Source organism: Mobula birostris, chromosome 7, assembly GCF_030028105.1.
Source record: "Mobula birostris isolate sMobBir1 chromosome 7, sMobBir1.hap1, whole genome shotgun sequence".
NCBI classification, from domain to species: domain Eukaryota; kingdom Metazoa; phylum Chordata; class Chondrichthyes; order Myliobatiformes; family Myliobatidae; genus Mobula; species Mobula birostris.
In genome coordinates this window covers 26,790,811-26,816,287 of record NC_092376.1, presented here as the reverse complement: position 1 = coordinate 26,816,287, position 25,477 = coordinate 26,790,811, and the positions used below count along the sequence as shown (strand labels likewise).

At 43.1% G+C, this 25,477-nt stretch overlaps 1 protein-coding gene across 1 annotated transcript in view; it reads left to right on the top strand.

Annotated features, from left to right (window-relative positions):
• Positions 1-25,477, top strand: part of LOC140200684 (testis-specific gene 10 protein-like) — a 115,454-nt gene that overhangs the window by 86,622 nt on the left and 3,355 nt on the right. Inside the window, 4 exon segments of the mRNA XM_072264250.1 lie at positions 673-875; positions 12,144-12,248; positions 13,289-13,435; positions 16,212-16,358. Coding sequence (XP_072120351.1) covers positions 673-875; positions 12,144-12,248; positions 13,289-13,435; positions 16,212-16,358 — 602 coding nt within the window.

Here is a 25,477-nt window from a genome sequence, read left to right as displayed (position 1 = left end):
TTTTGGAATATACCTGTCTTGCACATTCCACATTTTTCGCATAAACTCCAGCCACTGCTGCTCTGCCGTCTTTCCTGCCAGTGTCTCTTTCCAGTCAACTTTGGCCAGTTCCCCTCTCATGCCACTGTAATTTCCTTTACTCCACTAAAACACCGACACATCAGATTTCGGCTTCTCTTTTTCTAATTTCACAGTGAACTCAATCATGTTATGATCACTGTCTCCTAAGGGTTCCTTCAGCTCAATCTCTCCAATCACCTCCGGTTCATTACACAATACCCAATCCAGTACAGCCGATCCCCTAGTGGGCTCAACAACAAGCTGTTCTAAAAAGCCATCTCGCAAACATTCTACAAATACAATTAGATTGAAAAGAAAAATTTGCATCTGACCAGCAATCAAAGAATAGTAGCATTTTGCAGCACATTAACCTAAAAGTTATCGTGTAACCAACAGCCAAAGTAGGCGACTTACCCCCAGTGCAAAAAGGATTAATTTCACAAATCTTACACAGAAAATAGCATCTGTAATTATTTTGCTGTTGCATTATTATCCCTTTAAGCAGCTCGTTTAGCATTGCCCAATTAGTACTTTCAGCTTTAGCCAAGAATTTAAAATATGTTTATACCCTTCTTATCAAAAATATAATGATATTTACTTTTCTTCTGTAAGGTTCTAAGTGAACTTGAATCAGCCCGTACTGAAATAGAGCTTTTAAGGAATCAGCTTTCCAGTGAGAGAACTACAATAAAAAAACTGGAGTCTTTGTTGGCATCTAATCGGGAGAAAAAGATCCAAAGCCAAATAGTCACTCAAGAGAAAGAGACTGAACTTCACCTCTCTAAAGATAAGCTTTCCTTGGCAGAAAGTAAACTGTACGTACTGCATTTTTGCATCATCCATAAGATGTGAACTCTTTGTTTCCTGGAGGTGTCTTTTTAAGTTAGCTTTCCTGATCCCTCTCTCAATTCTTCAATTTTTGCTATGATGTGATTAGCCAAATGAGAAAATGATAGGATAGTGTCAGTTTGATATTCAGATTCTTTTATTTAGTTGTGTAGCAGAGTTGAAAGCATAGATTTTAATTTTCTGTTAAGCACTGGAACTGTAAGATAAACAAGATGTTGTATTTATGTTTGCTTAATTACCTTTGAGGATCAAGAAGCTTAAGATTGGTATTACAGCAGGGGAATTCATTGAAACTATTTCCCCCCTGAAGTCTTCAAAGGAGACATCAGCTTAACTCCAATCTTCTGCCTTTCTATATTCTGCTATTTATAAAAAAAACTTATATTTTCCTGCCATTTTTTAAATCGTCAATATGACCAAAGTCTTGGTGATTGTAACATTACTTTCCAGATCCAAACAAATTAGAACACATAACTACTTCAAATTTATTGTATCCTACTCTCCCCAAAATTTGAGCACTATCGTAAAATCTAAGTTTAGCTTTCATAAAATTAGGCCAAATTAAGGGACAAAGTTTTTAATTATCGTAGAGCCTTATAAGGCCGCAGCATGTTACAGAATTGAAGAGTGAGACAACTCACAATTGAGAATAGAAAAACCAAGGATTGATAGATAAGTTATAAACATTAAAGTGAAGGTTGGAGAGTGAACTAGAACTAACTCAGCAGAACTTTGGATATATTGTTTGGAGGGTGGAAGGTCAGACTTTGACGAGACGAGTTTTGGAATCAGTTGAATACATGGTAGAAAGGTAGACATCATAAATTCAGCGGTACAGTGTATAAGTTGCTGGACCAGCAACCAAACATCTGGACCATTGATTCAGAGACACGAGTTTGAAACCAACTATGCTAGTGTGGGAATTTAAATTTGGGTAATAAAAAAATGATTTTGTAAATCAAGTTGACTCAGAAATGGCTTATAAAAAACTACTGCATCTTTTGTAAGAACTTATCCAAGATAAGTGGCAGATGGAGTTCAAACCAGATAAGTGTGAGGTGGTTCATTTTGGTAGGTCAAATATAATGGCAGAATATAGCATTAATGGTAAGACTCTTGGCAGTGTGGAGGATCAGAGGGATCTTGGGGTCCAAGTCCATAGGACACTCAAAGCTGCTGCGCAGATTGACTGTGTGGTTAAGAAAGCGTACGGTGTATTGGACCTCATCAACCATGGGATTGAGTTCAAGAGCTGAGAGGTAATGTTGCAGCTATATAGGACCCTGATCAGACCCCACTTAGAGTACTGTGCTCAGTTCTGGTCGCCTCACTACAGGAAGGATGTGAAACTATAGGAAGGATGCAGAGGAGATTTACAATGATGTTGCCTGGATTGGGGAGCAAGCCTTATGAGAATAGGTTGAGTGAACTTGACCTTTTCTCCTTGGAGTGACGTAGGATGAGAGGTGACCTGGTAGAGCTGTACAAGATGATGAGAGACTTTGATCATGTGGATAGTCAGAGGCTTTATCCCAGGGCTGAAATGACTAACACGAGAGGACACAGTTTTAAGGTGCTTAGAAGTAGGTACTGAGGAAATGTCAGGGGCAAGTTGTTTTTTTTATGGAGATAGTGGTGAATGCATGGAATGGGCTGCCGGCGACAGTGGTGGAGGCGGATACAATAGGGTGTTTGAAGGGGCTCCTGGTAGGTACATGGAGCTCAGAAAAATAAAGGGCTATGGGTAACCTAAGGTAATTTCTAAAGTAAATACATAGAAACATAAAAAATTTACAGCACAATATAGGTCCTTTGGCCTGCAAAGCTGTGCCGATCTTGTCCCCACCTTAGAAATTACTAGGCTTACCTATAGGCCTCTATTTTTCTAAGCTCCATGTACCTATCCAAAAGTCTCTTAAAAGACCCTATCGTAACCGCCTCCACCACCATTGCCGGCAGCCCATCCCACGCACTCACCTCTCTGAGTAAAAAACTTACCCCAACATCTCCTCTGTACCTACTCCCCAGCACCTTAAATCTGAGTCCTCTTGTGACAACCATTTCAGCCCTGGGAAAAAGCCTCTGACTATCCACACGATCAATGTCTCTCATCATCTTTTACACCTCTATCAGGTCATCTCTCATCCTCCATCACTCCAAGAAGAAATGGTCGAGTTCATGCAACCTATTCTTATAAGACAAGCTCCCCAATCCAGGCAACATCCTTGTAAATCTCCTCTGCACCCTTTCTATGGTTTCCACATCCTTCCTGCAGTGAGGCAACCAGAACTGAGTACAGTACTCCAAGTGGGGTCTGACCAGGGTCCTATATAACAATTACAGCACGGAAACAGGCTATCTTGGCCCTTCTAGTCCGTGCCGAACTCTTACTCTCACCTAGTCCCACTGATCTGCACTCAGCCCATAACCCTCCATTCCTTTCCTGTCCATATAGCTATCCAATTTAACTTTAAATGACAACATCGAACCTGCCTCAACCACTTCTGCTAGAAGCTGACCAGGGTCCTATATAGCTGCAACATTAACTCTCGGCTCCTAAATTCAATTCCACGATTGAAGAAGGCCAATACACTATATGCCTTTTTAACCACAGAGTCAACCTGCGCAGCTGCTTTGAGCGTCCTATGGACTCGGACCCCAAGATCTCTCTGATCCTCCACACTGCCAAGAGTCTTACCATTAATGCTATACTCTGCCATCATATTTGACCTAGCAAATTGAATCACCTCACACTTATCTGGGTTGATCTTCATCTGCCACTTCTCAGCCCAGTTTTGCATCCTATCAATGTCCTGCTGTAACCCCGACAGCCCTCCACACTATCCATACCACCTCCAACCTTTGTGTCATCAGCAAACTTACTAACCCATCCCGCCACTTCCTCATCCAGGTCATTTATAAAAATCACGAAGAGTAAGGGTCCCAAAACAGATCCCTGAGGCACTCCACTGGTGACTGACCTCCATGCAGAATATAACCTGTCTACAACCACTCTTTGCCTTCTGTGGGCAAGCCATTTCTGGATCCACAAAGCAATGTCCCCTTGGATCCCATGCCTCCTTACTTTCTCAATAAGCCTTGCATAGGGTACCTTATCAAATGCCTTGCTGAAATCCATATACACTACATCTACTGCTCCTTCTTCATCAATGTCTTCTCACATTCTCAAAAAATTCAATCAGGCTTGTAAGGCACGATCTGCCTTTGACAAATCCATGCTGACTATTCCTAATCATATTATACCTCTCCAAATGTTCATAAATCCTGCCTCTCAGGATCTTCTTCATCAACTTACCAACCACTGAGGTAAGACTCACTGGTCTATAATTTCCTGGGCTACCTCTACTCCCTTTCTTGAATAAAGGAACAACATCTGCAACCCTCCAATCCTCCAGAACCTCCCCTGTTCCCATTGATGATGCAAAGATCATCGCCAGAGGCACAGCAATCTCCTCCCTCACCTCCCACAGTAGCCTGGGGTACATCTCATCTGGCCCCGGCAACTTATCCAACTTGATGCTTTCCAAAAGCTTCAGCACATCCTCTTTCTTAGTATCTACATGCTCAAGCTTTTCAGTCTGCTGCAAGTCATCATTACAATCACCAAGATCCTTTTCCATAGTGAATACTGAAGTAAAGTATTCATTAAGTACCTCTGCTATTTCCCCTGCTTCCATACGTACTTTCCCACTGTCACACTTGCTCTTCACATACTTGTAGAATGCCTTTGGGTTTTCCTTAATCCTGCCCGCCAAGGCCTTCTCATGGCCCCTTCTGGCTCTCCTAATTTCCTCCTTAAGCTCCTTCCTATTAGCCTTATAATCTACTGGATGTCTAACATTACCTAGCTCTCTGAACTTTTCTTTTCTTTTTGACTAGATGTATTACAGCCTTTGTACACCACGGTTCCTGTACCCTACCATAACTTCCCTGTCTCATTGGAACGTACCCGTGCAGAAGTCCACACAAATAGCCCCTGAATATTTGCCACATTTCTTCTGTACTTTTCCCTGAGAACATCTGTTTCCAATTTAAGCTTCCAGTTTCCTGCCTGATAGCCTCATAATTCCCCTTACTCCAATTAAGCGCTTTTCTAACTTGTCTGTTCCTATCTCTCTCCAATGATATTGTGAAGGAGATAGAATTATGATCACTATCTCCAAAATGCTCTCCCACTGAGAGATCTGACACCTGACCAGGATCATTTCCCAATACCAAACCAAGTACAGCCTCACCTCTTGTAGGCTTATCTACATATTGTGTCAAGAAACCTTCCTGAACACACCTAACAAACTCCACCCCATCTAAACCCCTTGCTCTAGGGAGATGCCATTCGATATTTGGGAAATTAAAATCTCCCAACAGGACAACTGTTATTATTACACCTTTCCAGGATCTGTTTCCCTATCTGCTTCTTGATAGCCCTGTTACTATAAAAAACACCCAGTAAAGTTATTGACCCCTTCTTGTTCCTAACCTCCACCCATAGAGACTTAGTAGACCTATCCCTCCATGGCGTCCAACTTTTCTGCGGCCGTGACACTATCTCTGATTAACAGTGCCACGCCCACACCTCTTTTGCCTCCCTTTCTGTCCTTTCTGAAACATCTAAAACCTGGCACTTGAAGTAACCATTCCTGTCCCTGAGCCATTCAAGTCTCTGTAATGGCCACCACATCATATCTCCAAGTACTGATCCATGCTCTAAGCTCATCTGCCTTGTTCACAACACTCCTTGCGTTAAAATAGACACATCGCAAACCTTCGGTCTGAGTGCGTCCCTTCTCTATCACCTGCCTATCCTCATGTTCGCACTGTCTACAAGCTTTCTCTACTTGTGAGCCAACCTCCTTTTCCCCAGTCTCTTCAGTTCGGTTCCCACCCCCCAATAATTCTAGTTCAAACTCTCCCCAGTAGCTTTAGCAAACCTTCCCGCCAGGATATTGGTCCCCCTGGGATTCAAGTGCAACCTGTCCTTTTTGTACAGGTCACATCTGCCCAAAAAGAGGTCCCAATGATCGAGAAATCTAAATCCCTGCCCCCTGCTCCAATCCCTCAGCCACGCATTTGTCCTCCACCTCATTCTATTCCTGTTCTCACTGTCGCGTGACACAGGCAGTAATCCCGAGATTACTACCTTTGTGGTCCTGCTTCTCAACTTCCTTCCTAACTCCCTGTAATCTTTTTTCAAGTATTGGTACCAATATATACCACGACCTCTGGGTATTCTCCCTCCCACTGCAGGATATCTTGGACACGATCTGAAACATCCCAGACCCTGGCACCCGGGAGGCAAACTACCATCCAAGTTTCTTTACTGCGTCCACAGAATCACCTGTTTGACCCCCTAACTATGGAGTCCCCTATCACTCCTGTTTTCCTCTTCCTTTCCATACCCTTCTGAGCCACAGGGCCAGACTCTGTGCCAGAGGCACGGCCACTGTTGCTTCCCCCAGGTAGGCTGTCCCCACCAACAGTACTCAGACAGGTGTGCTTATTGTCAAGGGGTACAGCCACGGGGTACTCTCTAGCACCTGACTCTTCCCCTTCACCCTCCTGACTGTGACCCACTTGTCTGTCTCCCGTGGCCCCCGTGTGACCAACTGCCTATAACTCCTTTCTATCAACTCCTCGCTCTCCCTGACTGGGCGAAGGTCATCGCGCTGCATCTCCAGTTCCCTAACTCGGTCCCTTAGGAGTTACAGCTTGACACACCGGGTGCAGATATGGCCGTCCGGGAGGCTGGGAGACTCCAGGACCTCCCACATCTGACATCGAGCACAGAAAACTGGCCTCACACACATACTTCCTCCTTTCTACAAATAACACCAGTAGACCTACCTTGCCTTGTCCTGTTACCGCCTAAGCCCATTGAGCCAAAGCCCTATCACTCTGCTGCCCACTGGATATGGCGGTCTTCTTTTTAAACCTTTCATGCTGTACTGGCTGATGTCACGTGCTTGCGCAGTCTTGCCTTTTACCCCGAGTGGCGAAAACTGCCTTGGCTCCGAAAATCAGCCGTCACTCGCAGCCTTCGTGATCTGAGTCATGTTCAGCCCAGCATTATGGGCCGAAGGGCCTGTACTGTGCTGTAGATTTCCTGTGTTCTATGTTCTAACTTCTGCCTCACTGATATCATCAAGTAAGAAAATCCACCTGAATGTGATTTTAGACACTTTAATGTGGCAGACTTGTAACTGTCTTTTCAGTAGAGTGCAATTTGTGTTAGATGCTAACTGCTAGTGTTGTCAGCCACACCTATGTCTCATGGAGATCTGCTTTAAAGATGTGAGTTTTGGTAACGTGAGATAAGTGGGAAAGAGCAATAGAAAGTATATGGAGAGCGATGTTCAGTGCCCAAGGTAGTGGGATATATTAAGTGCCAAATCCATTGACCTCTTTCAGTTTCACTGTAGGGTTTTATTTACTACATAGGCTGCCTCCTTCATCTAAAGTAAAGTGTATAATACTTCTAAGGTGGAAGGTTGATGACTGTAGTTTTCTTTTTAAGGAGTTATTTCCCTTCTTTTGTTGAAAATTGCAGGAAATTGCATTGGCACAGTTCCATTAGGAAATAGCCATTCTTCATCTGTATACCTGACTGTTAAGAGTATTGTTAAGCTGTTCAACCAACTCTCACCGTTGAATTCTATTCCCAGGGACTCTCCAGAATTATCATGGATAACAAACTTGCTGTTTTTCTCTCACTCACCCTTTTGCAGAAGAATATTGTCAACTGCAGATCCCTTCTTTTTAAACTATCAAATGTGCTACAGACATCAAATGTTAGTGGTTGCTCTGCCACACTTTAAAGGGAAATTTTTCATAAATTATATCTAATTTTTAATATGTACTGCAAATTAATCAAGGTGTTGGTGCGTGGCCAAGTGGTTAAGGCATTCGTCTAGTGATTTGAAGGTCGCTAGTTCGAGCCTTGGCTGAGGCAGCATGTGTGTCTTTGAGCAAGGCACTTAACCACACATTGCTCTGCGACGATACCAGTGCCAAGCTGTATGGGTCCTAATGCCCTTACCTTGGACAACATCGGTGGCGTGGAGAGGGGAGACTTGCAGCATGGGCAACTGCTGGTCTTCCATACAACCTTGCCCAGGCCTGAGCCCTGGAAACCTTCCAAGGTGCAAATCCATGGTCTCATGAGACTAACGGATGCCTATAATAATCAAGCAGGACGTCTATAGTGTTAAGTACTCCTGCTTTAATCTTGCCCACTCTTTCCTTGAAAGTCCTCTGCCTGAACTAACAAATACAACACAGAGGACATTTAGCACATTTCCACTTTTAAGGAAAAGTATTCATAAATGATTCTTGGTAAATTCTGAGTAAAACTGTTGGAAGATTCTTGGTAATGGTAAATTTTCAGATCAGGGTTCAAGAAAGCAAGTCTTTAAAAATATCATCTTTAAAAATCTTTTTTAAAAAAAGCTCATGCATATCTACACAAATTTGATAATAACAGTTTAGTATATTGATTTTTTTGAGAAGTCAAAATATTTCTGATTACCTCAAAGGTCAGAGAATGTGAAAATGTTAGTGTCTTGAAGCCCCCACGACTATTTTCACATTTTACTGTCTCATTTCCTAAATTTAAAATATATTAAAGTAGGATTATTTGAGCTAATCTGCAGAACTTTGTGCATCATGTCAAATCAAAAGAAATATTCCAAAACATGCTAACAATTTACTAAAAGTTAAAAACCAAAAAGTGTTCACCCCTTTGTAATTACTATGCTAACCCTCCTCAGGTATAAGCTTACCAACTGACCCAATTCGTTGATGTAGAAATTTGTAGGATCACCTGTTTTCAATTAATTCATAGGAATAAGTACCCCCTCTCTCTGTAAGATCCAACAGTATTTTTTTTTAATTAAGTGCAATCGTGAACAATAGCCAGATCGGAAATGCTGATCAAGTCAACTAGTTCCCCAAGAGAACTCTGGTAGGCCAATCAGATGGTTCACTGCTGCTCGGAGATAGAACACAAAAACAGGCACAAGGGTCGCTAGCCCCTGTACCCCTGAGCAGTGCGGCGGAGGCAGGACCTGATCTGAAAGCATCATGTTAACTCATAACAGATCGTTTTCACGATGGAACAGCTTAGTCAAGGATGGGGTGATCAGCACAGATGGACAAATTATACCTCCACTGCTCCTTATGGTATGGTAGATTTTCAACAGACCAAACCAAAATGAAGACAAAAGAGGATTGATGACAAGTCAGGGAAATGATAATAGGGAAACACAAATCTGGGGAAGGGTACAAGACCATCTCAAAGGCACTGAACATATTGTGGAGCTCCGTGCAGCCCATTGTGGAAAAAGTGGGAAAAATACGAAATCACAGCCACACTGCCTGGATCAGGCCACCCCTCTAAACTTAGTGTCTGGAGAAGAATGGTACTTGTAAGAGAGGCTACTGTGATGCCAACAATCTGAGTGAACTGTAGGTTTGTGACTGCATCTGCAGATGGGGTTCATGGATGGTTCCACTATTGCACAAAAAGGGTATTTGTGGAAGAGTGACAAGGAAGAAGTCCTGGCTAAAAAAAAAGGCATATCCTTGCCCTTGAAGACTTGGCAAAGAGTCAATTAGAAGATACTGTAGAGATGTGGAGGAAGGTCTTGTGGTTAGATGAGACTAAAGTTGAACTTTTTGGCCTCAACACTAAGCGGTATGTGTGGCATAAATCGAATATCTCACATCAGCCAGGTACCGTCCCTACTATAAAGAATGTGGAGGTAGCATCGTGCTATGGGGGTGCTTTTCAGCAGCAGGAACTTGGAAATCTGGTCTGAATTGATGTTGCTAAATACAGAGGGATCCTGGATAAAAAACCTGATAGCTTCTGCCAAAAACCTTAAACTGGGGAGGAAGTTCGTCTTTCAACAGGACAACAATCCTAAGCACACTGCCAAAGCAACCATGGGGTGGATTCAGATGATGAAAATTTGGGTCGTTGAGTGGCCTAGTCAGAGTCCTGACCTTAACTCAATCAAATATCTCTGGCAAGACCTCAAGATTGCTGTCCACTGCTGCTCCTCAACTAACCTGGCACAGCTTGAGCAATTTTGCAAAGAGGAATGGGCAAATCTTGCTCCATCACGTTGAGCAAAACTAATAGAGACTTATCCAAAATGACCTCTGGCTGTAATTGCTGCAAGAGGTGGTTCAACCAAGTACTGAGCCGGGGGGGGAGGGGGGTGAATACTTTTGAACTGCTGATATTTCAGTTTTTGAATTTTAGTTCTTCATGCTTTACAATTTTCTCTGTTTTTAGGCTCTACTATGGGGAAAAAAGGAGCATGTGATTCACAAATCGAAATTTTCAAAATTACTGTTTATAATACTCATTTATGTGGACAAAGGGTTGGGAGCTGAATACTTTTACAAGGCACTATATATGGCAGAGCTCCTTTGTAACCTGTCGTAGAACTGTCATTTGGGAAGTCTTCCTAAATTGGTCCAATATTTTCTTTCAGCCTGATCCTGCAGTATTTATTGTGGCACACTTCTGAACCATCATAGCTTGATCCAAATATTTTGTTACCATTTTTGTCGTACAGCATACAGCAGTCAAATAGGCAAAAGGGATCACTGCCCTAAAGTAAAACAGGTAACACTCAACGAGCTGAGCAGCATATGTGGAAAGTGAAACTGAGTCCTGATGAAGGGTTTCGGCCTGAAATGTCAACATTTATTCCCACCCCATGGATGCTGAATTCCTCCAATTTTTATGTGTTTGCACAGAATTAACATTTTGAACTGTTACACCGTGTGAAGAAAGTTGGAAAGGAATGCTCTTTTTTTTAATAATTGAGTTACTTCTGACTTTAAAATGTCAGTTCTATTAGAAACGATTTTAGTGAGAGTAAATAACTCGGAATCCAGATTTAACATTGTTACTGTTACAGTATACACTGTGGAAAATGGCCATTCAACCTAGCTCATCCATACCAACTGATCAAGGTGCCTTCCTGAATTAATCTCACTCGCTCGCAATACCTGCCTCTACCACTTCCTCTGCCAGCGTTTTTCATATACCCACCATCCTCTGTGTGAAAATCATGCCCCTCAGATCCCCTTTAACCCTTTCCCCTCTCATCATAAACCTATCTCCTGTAGTTTGAGACTCCATGGGAAGACAGCTGTGTCCACCTACCTTTCTATGCCCTACATGATTTTATATACCTCTATTGTCAGTCTTCAGCCTCCTTTGATCCGAGGAGAACAGTTTCTAATGGCCTACCAAAACAAAAATTTTGGTCTCATTTGCAAACTTACTATCCATGCCACCCACATTCTTATCCAATTTGTTAACCTACTGTATATGAAAAACAACAAGGGACCCAGTAACAATCCATTCAGCACACCACTGATCTCAGGCCTCCAGTCTGAAAAACAATCCTCCACTACCATCATCCAACTCCTTTCACCAAGCCAATTTGTATTTAGTTTGCTGGTTCATTCTTGATGCATTAGGATTTAACCTTTCAGACAAGCCTATCATGTGGGATCTTTTCAAAAGTCTTGCTACAGTCTATGTACTCAATGTCTACTATCCCACCCTCGTAAATCCTGTTGGTCACCTCTTCAAAAAAAAACTCAAATTCAAGACACTACTTTCCATGTACAAAGCCAAGCTGATCATCGCTAAGAGTCCTTGACTTTCCAAATGCTGGTAGATCCAGCTTTTCAGAATCCCCTCCAGCAACTTTCTCACCACTGATATTAGGCGTCTGTGGCATGTAGTTCACCAGCTTGTTCTTGCAGCACTTCTTAAACAAAAGCACAGCTTCATGGCTATCCTTAGTTGCCATCCTCCATTCTTATGGTACCTTACCCATGGCTAAGGAAAGTACTAAAATCTCTGCCAGGGCTCCAACTATTCATTCCTTTGTTTCTCACAACGTCCTCAGCTACTCTTGGTTAGGCCTTTATGTGCTTAAAGGCTGTCAGCACCTCCTCTTTCATAATATTGATATGTTTCAGGATATCACCATTCTCTTTACTGATTTCCCCAAGCTTCCATGACCTTCTCTGCAGCAACTAACAGACAGAAGTCTTTCATTTAAGATCTGATCCATCTCCCATTGATCCTTCAGGGATCTATTCTCCACCTGATTTTGCTTATGTCCCTGACTGTTGTTCCTCTGTGCTATCTTCAAGGTTTATATATTTAATATTTTTTTTGGCAGAACTTCTCAATGCCGTGAAATATCCCAGCTGAGGAGCAAGACAACTGTGCTAGAAACAGAATTAGAAATGGCAAAGAGGCAGTTGGATACTGAGCGATTTGAAAGGCAAGTGCATATTTTGCTTTATTTTTCTCTCTGTCACAGTGATCTCTATATACTTCAGGGCCACCCACACCCCTGTGCTTAGAAGGCCAATAGAAGGTCCATTTGTTGCTGGAGCTCTCTTGAGCATGGCAATGGTTAAAGACCTCTCCCCTAACCTGAACCATCAATAGAGTGTCCAAGGTATCCGTCTTCTTCCAGGTAGATTTTTGTGTTTACAATGTTATTTTCTCTCTACGTGCCATTACCTACCAGTCAAATACCTGATGTATAACTAATCCATCTGATGATCTCTCATGACCTTATCCAGCCGCAAACCCATCCCCATTCCATATGTCAGTCATGCAGTCGCTGACTCTGTGATCTGCATTATCTGCAGAGGCCAGAGACGTCCAGGAGCAGCCATTTCTACACAGCTGATACCTTTGGGTGATAGAATAATGGACTTGTATAGCACAGAATATGGCAGCAGACCCCCCCACGTCCGAGTTCCATTGTACTGAATTACACAAGTCCAGTTTACCTGCATTTTGTCCATAGTTCCTCTGCAACTATGTGCATTGAGGCATGGTGCTCTAAGTTTCAGAAGAAACTGGAACATCCCGGTTTGTTCACGTAGATATGGCAGGAATGTAATTCTGTGCATGGATGCTAGTGGTGGTGAAGATTCTTAAATAGGGGGGACTTTTGCATTAACTGTTCTGTTAATCTCATTCTCTTAGCAGCCCATGGCTTTCCTTACTATCACCATATAATAGGGAAATTGCAAGGTAGTAATGATTGAAGCAGAAAATCTTGGCAAAACAATTGCCCTTACTTGACAAAACCCCTCGTGGGGAGCTCTCTTCAAAAGAGTTTCACCACAAACAGTTTAGTTGATCTTCAGCAGAGTATTACTATCCAAATTGTTTGATAAACGGAATACAGTGAGGTTAACTGCTCCAAGTTATACTTGTGTTAGTTTTTACACTTTTTCTGGCAATGGAGGCATAGTGTTGTGCTGCTTTTTGCTAATTAAAAACATTTGGAATGTAATTTTACAGGGAATATGCAGTTCAGGAACTTCGCCGACACGGAAACCCTTACCATACTACGTCACCACCTCAACCTTCTCTAACTCCAGGTTCACATTCCCCTGAACATTCCATCCATCAATCTCCTGATTGTTCTCTAAATAGATCACTGAACAGGTATCTTTGTTGCATTACATTGATTATGTTACTTGTGTGTGAGCTCTCAGGCTGAAAGTATTCATGCATCCAGAAATCATTCTCACTCAACAGGTAGCTAAGTTGAGTTTAAGAAATTCATCAGCTAAACACAATGCGGAAGTTTTTTGAGAGATGACAACTAGGGTCATTGACTAGTGTTATAAGACACTACAGGACAGAATCAGGTCCTTCAGTCCATCTAGTTTGCCAAAATATTATTTTGTCTAGTCCCATTGACCTGCACCTGGACCATAGTTCTCCATATCCCTCCCATCCAAGCATCCCTTAAATCTGCGTCCACCACTTACACTAGCAGCTCATTCCACACTCTCACCACCCTCTTGAGTGGTTTCCCCCTATATTCCCCTTAAACATTTCACCTTTTATTCTTAACCCATGATCTCCAGTTCTATTCTTATCCAACCTCAGTGAAAATATCCTGCTTGCACTTTCTCTATCTATACCCCTCATAATTTTGTATACCCCTGTCAAATCTCCCCTTATTCTTCTGTGCTCTAGAGGATAAAATCCTAACCTATTCAACCTTTGCTCAAGTCCCAGGTCTCAGGCTCTCAAGTCCCAGCAACTTCCTTGTAAATTTTCTCTGTCCTCTTTCAATCTTATTGACATCTTTCCCGTAGATAGCTGACCAGAACTGCCCACAATACTCCAAATTAGGTCTTACTTACAACCTTAACATGACATTCCAAAACACTGTACTCACTACTTTGATTTATGAAGGCCGATGTGCCAAAATCTCTCTTTACAACCCTATCTACTTTCAAGTAATGATGGGCCTGTATTGCAGATCCCTCTGTTTTTCTGCACTCCTTAGTGCCCGGCCGTTCACTGTGTGACTCATTCCCTGGTAACACCTCACACTTGTGTGCATTAAATTCCATCTGCCCCAAATCCCGCTGCAAGCAGCGATAGCCTTCCTCACTGTCCACTACACCTCCAATCTTGGTATCATCTGCCAACTTGCTGATCCAGTTCACCAGGTTATCCAGATCGTTGATATAGATGACAAATAACAACAGACCAAACTCTGACACCTGCAGGACACCACTAGACACTGGCCTCCAGTCAGAGAGGCAACTGTCTATTACCATTCAGGCTTCTTTGGTGAAGCTAATGTCTAATCTAACTTACAACCTCATCCTGAATGCAAAGCAACTGAACCTTCTTGAACTACCTGCCTTGTGGGACCTTGTCAAAGGCCTTGCTAAAGTCCATATAGACAACATCCGCTGCCTTTTCGTCATCAACTTTCCTGGAAACCACCTCGAAAAATGTTTTTAAAATGGTTAGGCATGACCCACCATGCACAAAACTCTGTTGATTAATCCTAATCAGTTCCCGTCTATCAAATGCTAATAGATTTCATCACTTAGACAGTTTAATCAAATGTTTCCTATCAGTTAGAGTTAGTATGGTTTGTATTTAGTCTGTTAAAGAAAATGGTATTTACTTACTCATTTGGTTTTGGTTCTACTATAACTAAGCTCAGGAGAGTTTGGCTGTATTTAGGATATTTAAATACATTAGTATACTTAGGATCTAACAAATAGCAGCCAGCAGTCCAGCCGGTCCATTTTGTGGTTTCAAAACAATTCTCCATGTGGTCAAGAGAAAATCTGCATATGTTCGGTGGGGCAGGAGCAAGCAGAAACAATGGGTCTACCTGGACAGGCAGGTTTATGGATCTTAGGAATGAGGTAGGATAAGGGAACTATGAGGTTGGTGGCAGTAGGTGGGAGATTCCCAGAGTTAATGTCAGTGATGGTGCGGGTGACAATGGCCTGGTGCTCCTTACCTCTTCAAGGTAAGTAAGAGGAGATGTTTGAGAGTTGTTGCCTGGCCTCAGTAAGGTAGAGGTCAATCCACCACACTACAACAGCACCTCCCTTAATATTTCCACTGAGGTTATGATGCCCTTGGTAACCTAGAAGTGTGTCAATAAGACTAATAAGGTAATTTTCATGCAATCTTACTACTGAAATTAGATTCATGAGTAGATAATGATATACTCTACAACTTCTGATCCACACTTTAAAAAAAAGGTTTGGTCCTACAAGGCAGTAAGTAGGGATATATGTTTGAATGTGGAAGCTGGGATAGATGAGAATATTCTTGGCTTCGCCCTACATAAATTCACTTCCAACTTGCTTTTCCTATCCCGAGCCAAGGTTCATTGAAGGTAACCATTGTAGTCCAGTTAAAATGAACACAGCCGAGATCCAGCCTCAGGCATGTAGGTTTATGCACTGTCCTGACTTTAATGTTATCACAGCATAGAATCAATCAAAGCTGATTTTTGTGATAGCTGTTTAATCCTGCCACTTGGATATTTTTTGTAACTTTTCAAATTACCTGTAGTCTGTCCATCATTTGTTCTGAATGAGGGATTAGTTGGTTATCTTGCTCGCAGTGAAACTCAGAGAAGGAAGTGAGCAGAGTAGAAGATGAGATGCTCCATTCCCCGTTATTCTGTAGCACAGAAAATCTAGGCCAAACACTTGTCTTTACTTCACAAAACCCCTTGGAGGAGCTCCCTTGTAAAGAGTGTTTCATCATAAACCGTTTAGTTAATCCTCAGCAGAGCATCACTGCCTAATTTATTTGTTAAACAGAATATTGTAAAGTTAACTGCTCCAAATTATACTCGTGTTAGTTTTTACATTCTTTTTGGCAATGGAAACATAAATGTTGTGCTGCTTTTTGCTAATTAAAAACACTCAATGTAATTTTGCAGGGAAAGTGCGGTTCAGGATCTTCGCCGACACAGCAAATGTTACCATACTACGTCACCATCTCAACCTTCTCTAAGTCCAGGTTCACATTCCCCTGAACGTTCCAGCCGCCAACCTCCTGATTGTTCCCTAAATAGATTACTGAACAGGTATCTTTGTTGCATTGCATTGATTGTGTTACTTGTGTGCGCAGCTTTCAGGCTGAAAATATTCACGCATCCAAAAATAATTCTCACTTGATTATCTTTGGTTACCCACTGTACAGGTAGCCAAGATATATGTAAGAAATTCCACTGGCTAATCATAATGTAGAAATTCTTGAGAGAGCAATTATTAGACAAATTAGTCAAATGTTTCCTATTAGTTAGTATCCTCTGCATTTAGTCTGTAAAAGAAAATGCTATTTACTTTCACTGTTGATTTTGGTTTTACAACTGTACCTTAGGGTGGGTGAGTTTAGCTATATTCAGAATACTTAAATTAGAATTTTTAGGATTTAACGAATAGTAGCCAGCAGTCCAATCAGTCCTTTTTGTGGTTTCAAAGCGGTTCTTTACACAGTGTTTATGATGTCCTTGGTAACCAAGAAGTGTGTCATTTGAGGCTAATAAAGTAACACTCATGCAATTTTACTACTGAAATTAGATTCATGACTAGATAATTATGTGCTCTACAACTTCTGAAAGCAATGATTCTTTTCTGGTGTTTAAATCCACTCTTCAAAAAAAAGTTTTCTTCACCAAAGAGTGCAAGGCAGTGAATGTTGATGGGTGTTTGACAGTGGAAGCTGGGTCAGATGATACCAGCCTTGGCTTTTCTCTACACAAATTCATCTCCAACTTGCTTTCCCCATCTCTAGACAAGGAACATTGAAGATAACCATTGCAGCCCAGTAAAAATGAACAAAAGCATAGCAGAAATGTAGCCTCGGGCATGTAGGTTTATCCTAGACTGTGCCATTATCCACTGCACAACTTAAAGAAATCAGTTGATGCTGATTCTTGTATTAACTGTTTTATTCTGCCACTTGGATTTTTTTTAAATATTTCAAATTATCTCCAGTCAGTCCATCATTTGTACTGAATGAGAGGCTAGTTGGTTATTTTGCTCACAGTGAAACTCAGAGAAGGAATTGATCAGATTAGAAAATGACCTGCTCCATTCATTTTTATTCTTTGGTGCTAGTTCTGTATATTCTAACTTTATGCCATGTGGTGCTTCTAAAGAGTTTCCCTGCACCAACCGATCTTCCACATAAGTGATGTAAATGAAGGGGATGTGGGGATCAGTTTTTGATTAAATCATGGAGATGGTCTGAGCTGAGTGTTTGTGTACTGGAAAGCTCTGGGAATCCGTAACCAAAAAATAACTGAGAGTTGGTAGCTTCCTGCAGGCAAGAGATGAGGTGTATCGCTATTTAAAAAAAAAGATGGGAGCAAAAGCCAATTTTATATAGGCTAACCTGACTCTTGTAATTAAATCCATTCAATAAAAAATCCTGATAATAAATATCAGCAACACAGTGGGTAGAAGTCACTTGCATTCCCCAGCTTTATATCAGAGGCACAGCAGCGGTTTCCAACTTTTGGGAGTGCACATGGTCCCAGAACACATCCTACACAGTCAGGAAAGCTGAAAGCCTCTACTTTCTGAGGAGGCTGAAGAGAACTGGACTTTGCACATTCATACTCATGTCATTTTATAGATGCGCAGTAGAGAGCATCCCAACAAGCTGCATCACTGCTTGGTATGGAAACTCAACTGCAGCGGACAGGAAAACTCTACAACGGGTAGTAAAGACTGCCCAGCACATCACTGCCACCAGGCTGTCCACCAAGGAAATATATACAGAAAGATGCCTGAAAAAGGGATCCCACTCACCCTGCTCATGGACTGTTTGTTCCATTCCCATCAGGGAGGAGGCAATGTAGGACTACCTGACTGAAAAACTGTTAATTTCCTCTAGCAGTAAGGCTGATTTACATTTCCACGCACTAACCCGCTCCTCCACACCCCAACCACCACCACTTTATTAATTCCTGTCAGTCACCTTACGTATAGACACACCTGTGCCTGGCATCACTTTATGGACATACAACCAATGCATATAAGCTATCTTATGGTTTTTTTTTGGCTTTTTTTTATTATCATTTTTGTGATCTTTTGTGGGTCTTTTTGTGCTGCGTCGATCCGGAGTAACAATTATTTCATTCTCCTTTACACTTGAGTATAGGAAACGACATTAAACAGTTTTGAATCTTGATCTTGAATGAACTAAAGGAAAGGTGAAATAATTTATGGGCCTTTTCTGTATTTGTAGTTGTTTAACCTTGTTGATTTAGAGTCATACAATTAACCTTGCATGATATGCCATTACAGCTGGATTTGTTAGGAATGTCAGTTCTAAACTCAAACCACTGCAGAGTGCATAGTAACTCCTAACAACTCCAAAATAGCACCTTGGACTGAACTGTTGGTAAGACTATCAGAGGAGACATACAGCTTCTTCTACTCTGTATTGGAGATCATGGCAGCAGAGTTGAACACCTCAGGAGTGGAATTCCACTCGTCCCTCCACACCCCTTAAAACAATTTAAAAGGCTGAGATAAATCCATTGGTGTCTTACAGAAGGGTGTAGCAGGGGGCGTAGTCAGTCTTTTTTCAGTAGGATAGAAATGTCAAATACTGTAAACCTTATGCTTAAGGTAAGAGGGGAAAGATATAAAAGGGATTGCAAGGCAGGCTTTGTTTCACATAGAATGTGGTAGGTGTCTGGAACACACTGCCAAAGGAGGTGGTAGAAGCACATATGAGAGCAATCTTTAAGAGGTATTTAGACAAGTTAGAACCATAGAAACTACGGCACAGAAACAGGCCTTTTGGCCCTTCTTGGCTGTGCCGAACCATTTTCTGCCTAGTCCCACTGACCTGCGCACAGACCATATCCCTCCATACGCCTCCTATTCATGTATCTGTCCAAGTTATTCTTAAATGTTAAAAAAGAACCCGCATTTACCACCTCGTCTGGCAGCTCATTCCATACTCCCACCACTCTCTGTGTGAAGAAGCCCCCACTAATGTTCCCTTTAAACTTTTTGCCCCTCACCCTTAAACCATGTCCTCTGGTTTTTTAATCCCCTTGCCTCAGTGGAAAAAGCCTGCTTGCATTCACTATATCTATACCCATCATAATTTTATATACCTCTATCAAATCTCCCCTCATTCTTCTACGCTCCAGGGAATAAAGTCCTAACCTATTGAACCTTTCTCTGTAACTGAGTTTCTCAGGTCCCGGCAACATCCTTGTAAACCTTCTCTGCACTCTTTCAACCTTATTTATATCCTTCCTGTAATTTGGTGACCAAAACTGAACACAATATTCCAGATTCGGCCTCACCAATGCCTTATACAACCTCATCATAACATTCCAGCTCTTATACTCAATACTTTGATTTATAAAGGCCAATGTACCAAAAGCTCTCTTTACGACCCTATCTACCTGTGACGCTACTTTTAGGGAATTTTGTATCTGTATTCCCAGATCCCTCTGTTCCACTGCACTCCTCAGTGCCCTACCATTAACCCTGTATGTTCTACCTTGGTTTGTCCTTCCAATGTGCAATACCTCACACTTGTCTGTATTAAACTCCATCTGCCATTTTTCAGCCCATTTTTCCAGCTGGTCCAAGTCCCTCTGCAGGCTCTGAAAACCTTCCTCACTGTCTACTACACCTCCAATCTTTGTATCATCAGCAAATTTGCTGATCCAATTTACCACATTATCATCCAGATCATTGATATAGATGACAAATAACAATGGACCCAGCACTGATCCCTGTGGCTCACCACTAGTCACAGGCCTCCACTCGGAGAAGCAATTCTCTACTACCACTCTTTGGCTTCTTCCATTGAGCCAATGTCTAATCCAGTTTACCACCTCTCCATGTATACCTAGCGACTGAATTTTCCTAATTAACCTCCCATGTGGGACCTTGTCAGAGGCCTTAGTGAAGTCCATGTAGACAATATCTACTGCCTTCCCTTCATCCATTTTCCTGGTAACCTCCTCGAAAAACTCCAATAGATTGGTCGAACATGACCTACCACACACAAAGCCATGTTGACTTTCCCTAATAAGTCCCTGTCTATCCAAATGCTTGTAGATTCTGTCTGTTAGTACTCCCTCCAATAACTTACCTACTACCGACGTTAAACTTACCGGCCTATAATTTCCCGGATTACTTTTCGATCCTTTTTTAAAGAACGGAACAACATGAGCCACTCTCCAATCCTCCGGCACCTCACCTGTAGACAGCGACATTTTAAATATTTCTGCCAGGGCCCCTGCAATTTCAACACTAGTCTCCTTCAAGGTCCGAGGGAACACCCTGTCAGGTCCCGGGGATTTATCCACCTTAATTTTCCTCAAGGCAGCAAGAACCTCCTCCTTTTCGATCTGTACAGTTTCCATGATCTCACTACTTGTTTCCCCTAATTCCATAGACTTCATGCCAGTTTCCTTAGTAAATACAGACACATAAAACCTACTTAAGATCTCCCCCATTTCCTTTGGTTCCGCACATTGCCGACCACTCTGATCTTCAAGAGGACCAATTTTATCCCTTACAATCCTTTTGCTCTTAATATACCTGTAAAAGCTCTTCGGATTATCCTTCACTTTGACTGCCAAGGCTACCTCATGTCTTCTTTTAGCCCTCCTGGTTTCTTTAAGTATTTTCTTGCACTTCTTATACTCAAGCACCTTATTTACTCCCTGCTTCCCATACATGTCATACAATTCCCTCTTCTTCTTTATCAGAGTTGCAATATCCCTTGAGAACCAAGGTTCCTTATTCCTATTCACTTTGCCTTTAATCCTGACAGGAACATACAAATTCTGCGCTCTCAAAATTTCTTCTTTGAAGGCTTCCCACCTACTGATCACATCCTTGCCAGAGAACAACCTGTCCCAATCCACGCTCTTTAGATCCTTTCTCATTTCTTCAAATTTGGCCTTCTTCCAGTTAAGAACCTCAATCCTAGGACCAGATCTATCCTTGTCCATGATCAAATTGAAACTAATGGTGTTATGATCACTGGAACCAAAGTGCTCCCCTACACAGACTTCTGTCACTTGTCCTAACTCGTTTCCTAACAGGAGATCCAATATTGCATCCCCTCTAATTGGTCCCTCTATGTATTGATTTAGAAAACTTTCCTGAACACATTTTACAAACTCTAAACCATCTAGACCCCTAACAGTATGGGAGTCCCAATCAATATATGGAAAATTAAAATCCCCTACCACCACAACTTTACGTTTCCTGCAGTTGCCTGCTATCTCTCTGCAGATTTGCTCTTCCAATTCTCGTTGACTATTGGGTGGTCTGTAAAACAATCCCACTAATGTGGTCATACCTTTCCTGTTTCTCAGCTCCACCCATAAGGACTCAGTAGACAAGCCCTCTAATCTGTCCTGCCTGAGCACTGCTGTAATATTTTCCCTAACAAGCAATGCTACTCCCCCACCTTTCATTCCTCTGCCTCGATCACATCTGAAACATCGTAACCCTGGAATATTAAGCTACCAGTCCTGCCCCTCCTGTAGCCAAGTTTCACTAATTGCTATAAGGTGTCAATCCACGTGTGAATCCACGCCCTCAACTCATTCGCCTTCCCTGCAATACTCCTAGCATTGAAATATATACACTTCAGAAGATTTATACCACCACTCACAACCTTTCTATTAGCGGATTTGCTTGAACTTTTAACATCATTTATTTTCACCCCAGCCACACTGTCAGCTCTGGCACTCTGGTTCCCATCCCTCTGCAAATCTAGTTTAAAGCCTCCCCAATAGCACTAACAAACCTCCCTGAAAGGAAAGTGGTCCCCCTGTAGTTCAAGTGTAACCCGCCTCTCTTGAACAAAGGGAGAATAGGAGAGATATAAATAGAGATAGATAGATACTTTATTGATCCCAAAGGAAATTACAGTGTCAAGTCAAGTCAAGTCACTTCTTATTGTCATTTCGACCATAACTTCTGGTACAGTACACAGTAAAAACGAGACAACGTTTTTCAGGACCATGGTGCGACATGAACAATACAAAAACTACACTGAACTACGTAAAAAAAAAAAACACAAAACTACACTAAACCTACCCAGGACTGCATAAAGTGCACAAAACAGTGCAGGCATTACAATAAATAATAAACAAGACAATAGGCACAGTAGAGAGCAGTAGGTTGGTGTCAGTCCAGGCTCTGGGTATTGAGGAGTCTGATGGCTTGGGGGAAGAAACTGTTACATAGTCTGGTTGTGAGAGCTCAAATACTTTGGTGCCTTTTGCCAGATGGCAGGAGGGAGAAGAGTTTGTATGAGGGGTGCATGGGGTCCTTCATAATGCTGTTTGCTTTATGGATGCAGCTTGTGGTGTAAATGTCTCTAATGGCGGGAAGAGGGACCCCGATGATCTTCTCAGCTGCCCTCACTATCCGCTGCAGGGTCTTTCGATCCGAGATGGTGCAATTCCCGAACCAGGCAGTGATGCAGCTGCTCAGGATGCTCTCAATGCAACCTCTGTAGAATGTGATGAGGATGGGAGGTGGGAGATGGACTTTTCTCAGCCTTCGCAGAAAGTAGGGATGCTGCTGGACTTTCTTTGCTATGGACCTGGTGTTGAGGGACCAGGTGAGATTCTCCGCCAGGTGAACACCAAGAAATTTGGTGCTGTTAACGATCTCTACAGAGGAGTCGTTGATGTTCAGCAGAGAGTGGTCGCTCCGTGTCCTCCTGAAGTCAACAACCATGTCTTTTGTTCACATTCAGAGACAGGTTGTTGGCTCTGCACCAATCCATTAGCCGCTGCACCTCCTCTCTGTATGCTGACTCATCGTCCTTGCTGATGAGACCCACCACGGTCGTGTCATCGGCGAACTTGATGATGTGGTTTGAGCTGTGTGTTGCAGCACCGTTGTGGGTCAGCAGAGTGAACAGCAGTGGACTGAGCACACAGCCCTGGGGAGTCTCCGTGCTCAGTGTGATGGTGTTGGAGATGCTGCTTCCGATCCGGACTGACTGGGGTCTCCCAGTCAGGAAGTCTAGGATCCAGTTGCAGAGGGAGGTGTTCAGGCCCAGTAGGCTCAGCTTTCCAATCAGTTTCTGAGGAATGATTGTGTTGAATGCTGAACTGCAGTCTGTGAACAGCATTCGAACATATGTGTCTTTTTTGTCCAGGTGGGTTAGGGCCAGGTGGAGGGTGATGGCAATGGCGTCGTCTGTTGAACGGTTGGGACGGTACGCGAACTACTTGGGGGTCCAGTGGGGGGGGGGTAGCAGGTCTTGATGTACCTCATGACGAGCCTCTCGAAACACTTCATGATGATGGATGCGAGTGCAATGGGACGGTAGTCATTGAGCAGGACACTGAAGACCTCTTCAGCACAGGGACAATGGTGGCGGCCTTGAAGCACGTAGGAACGACGGCGCTGATCAGGGAGATGTTGAAGATGTCAGTGAGAATCTCAGCTAGCTGGTCTGCACATCCTCTAAGCACTCTGCCAGGAATATTGTCTGGTCCAGCAGTCGTGGGTTGACCCTGCACAGGGTTCTCCTCACAGCGGCCATGGTAAGACACAGCACCTGGTCATTTGGAGGAGGGGTGGTCTTCCTCGCCGCCACGTCATTTTCCACCTCAAAACGAGCATAGAAGTTATTCAACGCATCTGGGAGGGAGGCATCACCAGCACAGGCGGGTGTTGTTGTCTTGTAGTTGGTGATGTCCTGAATGCCCTCCCACATGTGCCGCATGTCACTGATGTCCTGGAAGTGGCTGTGGATCCGCTGGGCGTGTGCACGCTTTGCCTCGCTGATGGCCCAGGATAGTTTGGCCCTCGCTGTTATTAGAGGTGCCTTGTCGCCTGCTCTGAAGGCAGAGTCATGGGTCCTCAGCAGTGCACACATCTCCGTGGTCATCCATGGCTTCTGATTTTTTAAAATTTCAAAATATACTTTATTCAAAAATAAAATTATATACAATAAACCATTCAATAACTTTCCATCCTTTACATACATTTCCATTATAGTCAGTACATATCTGTACTTATGGCCACCCACGTGGCACTCCAGTTGTTCTCCTTACCATATCATTGTTGAGGGGTATACTCCCCGCCACCCGACCCCTCCCACTCCCACGGGTGAAGAAACCTAAACCGTGGTCCTTCCCAACCGGGCCCTTGCGGTGGCTGCACCGAGTTTCAGTGCGTCCCTCAGCACGTACTCCCGCAGCCGAGAATGTGCCAGTCGGCAGCATTCTCCCACGGACATCTCCATGTGCTGGTAGATCATCAAGTTTCGGGCCGACCAAAGAGCATCTTTCACCGAGTTGATGATCTGCCAGCAGCACCGGATGTTGGTCTCCGTGTGCGTCCCCGGGAACAGCCCGTAGATCAAAGAGTCCTCTGTTACGCAGCTGCTGGGGATGAAACGTGACATTTCTGATTAGCGCATGTAGTGATGGTCTTGGACACAGTGACATCATCAATGCACTTGCTGATGTAACTAGTCACTGATGCCGTGTACTCCTCTAAGTTGGTAGAGTCGCCATCAGTTGCAGCCTCCCTGAACATGTGCCAGTCAGTGTGCTCAAAGCAGTCTTGAAGAGCAGAGATGGCTCCTGCTGGCCAGGTTTTCACCTGCTTCAGAACTGGTCTGGAGCATCTAATGAGCAGTCCTTATGCTGGGATTAGCATAACAGAGATGTGGTCTGAGTAACCAAGGTGGGGGTGGGGCTCCGCCCAGTATGTGTTGGGAATGTTTGTGTAAACAAGGTCCAACGCATTCTCCCCTCCCGTTGCAAAGTCCACATACTGATGGAATTTGGGAGCACTGACTTAAGGTTCGCGTGGTTAAAATCTCTGGCGATAATAAACAGTCCATCAGGGTGTGCGTTCTGCAGTTCGCTAATAGCCCCATACAGTTCACAGAGCGCCTCCTTAGCATTAGCGCTGGGAGGAATGTACACACCCACTATAAAGACAGTGGTGAATTCCCGTGGTAAATAAGATGGTCTGCATCTAACAGTCATAAACTCCACTAGCAATGAGCGGTATCTGGAAACCAGCACAGACTTCTTGCACCATTCCGTGTTGACGTAACACACAAGCCACCACCGCGAGTCTTACCGGAAAGAGTCGCATCTCTGTCCACTCGAAACAAGACGAGCGCGTCCAGCTGAATGGTGGCGTCCGGGATTCCGTCATTGAG